General features: G+C 29.9%; 1 protein-coding gene across 4 annotated transcripts in view; it reads left to right on the plus strand.

The window, feature by feature from the left end:
* Positions 1 to 8,691, plus strand: part of LOC106460226 (partitioning defective 3 homolog) — a 102,608-nt gene that overhangs the window by 87,119 nt on the left and 6,798 nt on the right. For all 4 annotated transcript variants that reach the window (XM_022386891.1, XM_022386894.1, XM_022386895.1 and 1 more), the window contains 4 exons: positions 2,287 to 2,461; positions 2,993 to 3,109; positions 4,661 to 4,892; positions 7,941 to 8,005. In XM_022386891.1, coding sequence (XP_022242599.1) covers positions 2,287 to 2,461; positions 2,993 to 3,109; positions 4,661 to 4,892; positions 7,941 to 8,005 — 589 coding nt within the window. The remainder of the gene's footprint in view (positions 1 to 2,286; positions 2,462 to 2,992; positions 3,110 to 4,660; positions 4,893 to 7,940; positions 8,006 to 8,691) is intronic.

Consider the following 8,691-nt stretch of genomic DNA (forward strand, 5'->3'; position numbering starts at 1 on the left):
ATTACATAATAGTAACATAAAAAAACTACTAATGTCATCAAATACCTGGAAAATATTTCCATCATTTTGCACATGTAAATTTACATAATAGTAATATTTTTTGAATTTGATCTTTTTAACACAAAAAATATTAATAAAACAATAAATCATACATCATAAAATTAGTTCTGAGTAGAGTAATAAAAAAACAACTGTCATTCTTTATGATATTTTTGTAGTTATTAATTACAGAATGAAGTGATTATATTTCAAAATCCATTAGATTTATAAATTCTGACCAGAAGCAGGTTGCATTCTTGCTGTAATTCTGTCAATATTAGCCTACACTGTAATGTGTGAAAGCTTTCTTTTATCTTTGACAAAACTGTAAGTAGGCTCAAAGTAGTAGAATGCCAAGATATACCATTACAGTTTAATAGAAAATATACAAGCTTAAATATTGCTTTTGTTATTTTGCATTGTGTCAAGTGAAAATAGAAACTAAACATTTTTGTAATATATTCAGTATAACTGAAAATATTGTTTCTTTGCTCTTACTGTTAGTTTTTGATTTGAGCTTTGCTGACTGCATTTACTGGTCATTGGTTGATAATTATTCAACAATCACAACTAGCTTGAAGTTTTTCAGATGTTGGTATTTATTTATGTTTTTAATTTGTAAAGGAGGATATTTGTCTTTGAATCATTTATATGTTAATATAAAATTGGGCATAATTTTCTTAAACAATATTTACATATAGTATGGAACACTTGTATCATTTTCAAAAATGTATTTGTAATGAAAGAAAAAAACTAAATGTGTTTACAATCACAATGTTATTTCACTTTTAAAGGTTTTACTTTGGCAGTCTTTTCATCCAACATTTCAATATACTTAATTAGATTGTATGATTAGTTTAGCCTGTATCAACAGATCTAGAAAAATCTACATCAATAAAAACAAAACTCAGCAGATGTGTTATATTGAATTAATTATTATTGTGTCAGTCTGTGGTTATGTTGTTGTCTCTGTACAAATATTATATCTTCAGATTGAGAATTAAGATTATCATTTTTCTTCCATTTTTTATCTGTATAGAAATATTCTTAAAGTTATTAATATTCAAAACATAACTTTATTTATATCAGTTTATTATCATTCATACATTTTCTTTTTTTAACAACTCCAAAGTGTCATAGGTGTTTGTAAACTTATAAAAACAAATGATTGACTGAAATTTTAAATTTAATCCCTTCACTTTTGATAATATTATAAGTTTATAATATAAGAATTTTAATAGCATTGATCAGCGGCAGTTTCTAAGGCTTACGTTTGATAAAATCTAAATAAGAAAAATTGTGTGAAATACAACACGAATATTCATGACTTCTTGATAACTAAAGGTGTTATGTGTGAAAATGTGGCATCACAAATAGCATTTTATTGCTGCTGAAAGATTAGTTACTCACTGGAGCAGGCAGTTCTAGTAAGCAAAGTTTAAAATTTGTTATTCTACTGAAAGATTAATCACTCATTGGAGAAGGCAGTGCTACTAAGTGAAATTTAACATTTGTTACTCAACTGAAGGGTTAATGAGTCATTGGTTTAGGCAGTGTTACTAAATAAAGTCTATCATTTAATGCTTTACTGAAAGAATAATCAGTAAGTAGAGTAGAGCTGGACACAGTTAGTGGCATTTTCTAATTGATTATTGTATCATTGAAGCAAAAATGAAAATGGTTACATGGAAATCACCATCAAAATAAAAAATATACTTGTAATGTTAACATTCAAGTTTCATCATTGGTGGTGTGCACATCCGTCATATTGAACATGTTTGCCCTCTCAGCTGTGGGAGCATTATAATGTGACAATCAGTCGCACTATTTGTTGGTAAAAGAGTAATCCAAGAGTTGGCAGTGGATGGTGGTGACTAGCTGCCTTCCCTCTAGTCTTTCACTGCTAAATTAGGAATGGGTAGCACAGATAGCCCTCATGCATCTTTGCATAAAATTTGAAACAAACCAAACCAGTTCATCGATTATTGTATGTGACACTTATCAACATAATTGCTGCTCGTAGATAATTTATTTAAACAGCCAGCTCTATAGTAAAGTTTAATACTATTTATATGTTAATATGTAATGCTGATAATAACAATTTTGATTTAATAACTTCCAATGCTTTAATTACAGTAAAATATTTTGCATAAACATTTTTTGTGTATATTCTCCTATATGAACAAGAATGAATGGTTACTGTTTAACACCTTGTCATAAGTACTAATGATGATACAAATTATTTAGTGGATGAAGACAATGAAAGCAGCAGTTCTAATGGGCAGGGGGTTCATGGACAAGTATCAACTACTAGAAATATCCAACAAACCTCTGTCAGCAGTAACCCTTTGAATGGGCAACAAAACTCAGGAAAAACAGCAAAGAAAAAAGGACTGCTGAAAGGATTAGGTTCAGTTTTTAAGTAAGTTTCATTGTCTTTTTTATGAATGTTTGTACTTTTGATTATTCAATAGATTTATTATGAATTTAGAGGAATTCTGTAAATTATTGAGGTTATGGAGCGATAAATGAATTGTTACTAGTGCTTCGTAATCTGTGACGAAACGATAGTTATCTACTCTTCACATTGTTCGGAGTAATCTTTTAACCATGTCTGTTTTTCTTTGTGAATGTGAAAACTTGTGTACCAGTTTTAAATTCTGTTAAATAATTTATCACCTAATCCTGTAAATTCTACATCTTTTAGTTGTTGTTTTTTGTTTTTGCGATTCATACTCTAATTTAATATCTTTGTTTCTAATAGTACTGATGGACATAGAGCTATGGTTTCTTTGCTTATTGGTTTAAAAAATAATTCATTTCAGAGTTGTTGTTTTTAGGTGTTGTAAGTGTGTATGTTGTGCAGGGAGCTCAATTTAGTTTTGTTGAATGTATGGTAAGGTTTTCTACATCATGCATAATTCTTAATTTTGGATATTTCTCTACTCAAAAGGTTTGTGAAAAACAAAAAATCACAACAGGAACAAGGAAATAAATTATCTAGAAAAGAAACTGAAGAAGTGGAAGGACAGTCACAAGCAAGACAAACTGCTCAGGAGGAACAAGAAAGGTGGATATAAAAAGTAGCTGTGTAAGAAGTTGGTGAGGGACACAGGTTTAGAGAACATTAATCTGTGCTTGCTGTACTGTACACCTTTACAAGTGTATCATAACTTGACTGCCATACTCTACAACTAACAAGAGCTTCCACCAACTTAGTACAAGCTGTACTAATTTGGTAGAAGCTCTTGTTAGTTGTAGAGTATGGCAGTCAAGTTACGATACACTTGTAAAGGTATACAGTACAGCAAGTAGCTGTACTAATTTGGTAGAAGCTCTCGTTAGATGTAGTACAGAAATATGTTGTACAGAGTTGATACATTTGTTAGATGTAGTACAGAAATCAATAGTATTAAGTTTATATGTGTTAGGTGAAGTGCAGAAATCAATAGTATTAAGTTTATATGTGTTAGATGTAGTACAGAAATCAATAGTATTAAGTTTATATGTGTTAGATGTAGTACAGAAATCAATAGTATTAAGTTTATATGTGTTAGGTAAAGTGCAGAAATCAATTGTACTAAGTTCGTGATACACCTACTAGGTGTAGAGTACATGTACAAAACTCAGTTTTACCAGGTAAGTGAAACACATTTGGTGTAGATTACATGTAAAAATATTATTCATACCACGGTGGGTTAGAGAAATTATGGGATTCATTCGTGTCATTAACATTGGGTTTTGAAAATGTATAGCTGTAGGGTACATTACAAATGAATAGGTGTCAGTTAATATTATAAACAGAGTTGTTTGAAAAAAAAAGTAGGTTTTTTATTGGATTCTTGGCTCAGTTCTGTGTTTATATATATGTATGTATATAAATTCATAGATAGCTGTAATACTATTAGTTACATTAGATGTTAATAGGCAATTACATCAGCATGGTAAAAAAACTAATGAACTTAATATGAAATAAGCATTGCTATTGTCAGTCCTAGCTGTCAACATGATGTTATAATGGATAATGCCTGTGATAATAGCTCCTAAATTAGATAATATCCAAATGCTGATGATAAACTTGTCAGCTGTCATGGAAAATCAATGAAGGGTATGTAGCTGAGTGCTTACACCCACAGCGTCTCAATTCTTACTGCCTTTCACTGTCTGCTTCTTAATGTTATGCTGAAAATCCTAAGCGGCTGGACAAGTTAGACGTCTTGAACTCTTGCAAATAACCTTTTAAAAAGATGAAGTAGCATATTTAAATAACTGGCAAATAGCTAGCTAGGCTAAAGACCAGTATACCAATCTAGTAAAATATTCCTGAATAGGAAAAAGGACGATTAAATCAACACCTTAACATAATTTTCACCAACTATATAAATCAACATACTTAGTGCTATGCAATACTTTAATTAATATATGTATATATTATAGAATTGCTGGGTGCATGAATCATGTGTACTGTACAGTGAGTTAAGATAGTGCACAAGTTAAATTAAATATTTACTTCTAACTATTATAGCAGTTGGGTCGCTATTTGATATTGAGTGCATCATTTGTATCTTTAGTATGTAAGTTGCTAGTGGTTCAAAATTAACTTTTCCAAGACTTTGTATAGGATACAAGAACAGTACAGAAAGCTAGTAGAAAAACAGAAGCAACAACAGACATGTAGCAATGAATCCTTGGCATCAGCCAATCACATTCCACTTCAGATTAGGCAAGAGCGGATGCTTCAACTCAGAGCTCAACACCAGAGACAACACGAAGAGCGGCAGGGCCATTATCCTAAAGATAAAGAAGAAGAGGTTTATGAGAAAGAGATAATGGATGCCATTCATCATCAGCCTGTAAGTTTTTTACTATTAGTACTGAATTATGTTTATCAACTAAACAAGCAAATTTGTTGAAAATAGTGTTGAAAAGAATGCCTGATTTTATTATTTGAATATTCAAACTACCTATACCAATCACATTCGAATAATTGTCTGCTATTGTTATTGAAGTTTTGTTCAGGTGAAATATGCCTGTCATTGTGAAAAATATAGAAGTAAAGGAACAAAAGTGTAGTTTACTGACTCGCCTATTGGGAACAGGTTTATTACTAAAATTATTCTTATGGAATGTCTCTTCTTATTTAATTCAATTATGAAAACATAGGTGGCCAATTTATTCTTAATTTGAATAAATTATCATCAGCCAATCAGTGGAAAGCAAAGAAGGGAAGATACTCAAGTTACTTTTGAGGAAGCATAAACTTTAGAATAACATAATAAACTTGACATTTCAGTTTTGTATAAAAGCAGTTGAATATGTTTTTTTAAATTTTCTTAGTTCTTATATTTACAAGAAAATATGCTTATTTAAAAAAAAAAAAAAGAGTACAAATTGAGCGGTAACATTTATTGTTAATTCACGCTTAAAAAATTGGGGGCAGTCATTTTCACTTAATCTGTTACCGATAATGTATATCGTTACTAACTGCTGTTGATTCGAAAATACAATGTTAATGCTCTGAGTAATGAATAATAAATTGATGATCAAGACAAAAGAGCTGATTTTGTCACTTATTTAGTGTACCTTGATATGACAAATTCACAACTGTTTGTTTGGTGTTAAGCATAAAGCTATATGATGGGCTATTTGAATAAGGAATGTTGCCCATGGTATTTTTGAAAGTGTCTCCAATTTATATATAAAAAAAAAGAAACCTCCTAACCCTGAAATACCCTTCCATATCATTTCTTGTACGTGTTATGAAGTCTGCAGCACATTGGAGTCAGTCTTTTTATTATTAGATTAGTTATAGCATTGTGGTGTGCTGACACTGGTGCAGTCACAATAGTTACAACTATGAGTATGTCATAGAAAATTTTCTTGCTCTTTTTAGAACAGTAAAATCCTAAAACAGATACACTCATCATAGAAATGCAACTGTCACTAATACAGCAAGCTTTTTCACTGTTGCCTGCTTCTGGAATTGTGGTGATTACAGTAAAAAAATGTAAAACAAGTGTCCCTGATTTTGTTTCACAAAACATGGTTGCTTTAATATATAGGAGAGTAAACTATGCAGTTTATAAACTTAAAGATTGTTGTATGAGAATGATCCTTTGCCAAGAGCAAACTAATTCACCATCTTAATTCTATGCTTAAATAATATAAAAATTATTTATTTGCTAATAGTTGTTTCTAAACTGGCATTAAATTACCACAGCTGTGGGGCCAATCGGCTGCAGAAAAAAAACAAGCTATAGAAAAGTTGTAGCATCAAACAAACAAACAAAAAAAAAGAAATGAGGATTTTCTAGTATGTCCATGTTACAACCTATTAACAAGACTGAGGGAATAAAATCAAATGATCAAAATTAATAATTCCAGGGCTTATAATGTTAAAAATCTGGTTTTGATATGATTGGTAGAGCACAGATAGAAATCAAATGATCAAAATTAATAATCATTCCAGGGCTTAAAATGCTAAAAATCTGGTTTTGATATGATTGGTAGAGCACAGATAGAAATCAAATGATCAAAATTAATAATCATTCCAGGGCTTAAAATGCTAAAAATCTGGTTTTGATATGATTGGTAGAGCACAGATAGAAATCAAATGATCAAAATTAATAATCATTCCAGGGCTTAAAATGCTAAAAATCTGGTTTTGATATGATTGGTAGAGCACAGATCAATTGATCAAAATTAATAATCATTCCAGGGCTTATAATGCTAAAAATCTGGTTTTGATATGATTGGTAGAGCACAGATAGAAATCAATTGATCAAAATTAATAATCATTCCAGGGCTTATAATGTTAAAAATCTGGTTTTGATATGATTGGTAGAGCACAGATAGAAATCAATGATCAAAATTAATAATCATTCCAGGGCTTATAATGCTAAAAATCTGGTTTTGATATGATTGTTAGAGCATAGATAGAAATCAAATGATCAAAATTAATAATAATTCCAGGGCTTATAATGCTAAAAATCTGGTTTTGATATGATTGGTAGAGCACAGATAGAAATCAATTGATCAAAATTAATAATAATTCCAGGGCTTATAATGCTAAAAATCTGGTTTTGATATGATTGGTAGAGCATAGATTGACAATTGTGTAATTTTATGCTTAACAACAAAACAAACAAGTAATCATAATACCAAAGTTAGGAAAGCTTCTATGAGCTGTGCATTAAATAATTTTTCATATCAATTATTCACAGGTTCATATATTGTTTTTTTAAGATTAGCCTTATTAGTCAATATTTATTAAACTATCAGTGATGTTTATTGATGTGTTTGATGATGAATAAATGTTTTACTCTACATAAGGGATTAATTAGTAATTTAAGTTCTTAATATCTAAAATACACCTAGACACACCCACTAATCTACAAAAGGCAGTAACTTACTTACCTACACCATCTAATATACCCTATCATACACCTAATTGTATTGCCAATTATACAAAAAAGTGTAGCTCAGGATCTTCAATATATATATATATATATATATAATACACCTTGGTATAATGCCAAGTCTACAAAATCATAAAAATGAAAAGCTTAGTTATGCAATACAACACACGTATCGTATCGGGGCCTACTCTATAACTGAGATATGTTCCAGTGATTGTAACTTACGTAATACACTGAAAAAAAAATGAATGATTCACTACTAACAAAAATGAAAGCTAATAATCATGGGGGAAAAAATCAGCATCAGATAAAATGAAATAATTTTATAATGTACAAACTTTTTAACATAGGTCAAAGATTTAGTTTTTGTATGTTTGCTAATTGTTGAAACTGAACTTACATGGAAATGTAATTAAATGTTTTGATTTTTCTTCAACATTTGTCACTTATTTCAAATCAAGCACTTTACTGCATTTTTTACAGAGACAAGAGACTGAAGTCCAACATGGTAGGTTCAAGAGCTCTGGCATCTTTAAGGAAATGGAAAGGTATAGTATCCAGTGTAAACTACATGATTACAAATTCTAAGAACTTGTGACTTTGTTAGAAACAAAACAATGTAAATATGTCTTTAAAAAACACGAGCAGGTTGATATATTAAAACTTGGTTTGAAGTACTCTTGATATTAAATAAATAAGTACAGTTAAAACTTTTTTTTTTTTTTAGTTTTACTACAATAAAATTCATTTTATTTGATACTGTAGATCATTTATTTATTTATGATTTTACACAAGTGTCCAATAATAACTTTATTTCTGACATTCTCTAATGTTTGTACAACTGGAACTTTCAAAGGAAATTATACTTTTTTTTCTCATTTCAAATTAATACATATATTTTGCACAATGTAATTCAAATTGAACTGCAAATACTGGTATAATTTCACCTTTGGTTTTCATAGTGGTTTAATTTAATGGACAGACATTAATTCTTTTGTAAATAAAGTAAATGGTATTTTTAATGATCCATAGCTGGCTTGGTTTTAATTCCATGCCTTTGTTGAAAGTAATGATATTTCTGTTCATTCACTGGTAGTTTAGGTTTAAAGTAAATTATATGTTGGTGTACTTTGGGTGACAGATTTTTCTGTAGGCAGATTTTGTTGAATAAGACCAATGTCTGTAGGGTTTACTTTCTCTTGGGAAATCTTCTCAAGTAGTCGATAAGCTGTTT

The sequence above is a fragment of the Limulus polyphemus genome, unplaced genomic scaffold (genome assembly GCF_000517525.1).
Source record: "Limulus polyphemus unplaced genomic scaffold, Limulus_polyphemus-2.1.2 Scaffold731, whole genome shotgun sequence".
Classification (NCBI taxonomy): Eukaryota; Metazoa; Arthropoda; class Merostomata; order Xiphosura; family Limulidae; genus Limulus; species Limulus polyphemus.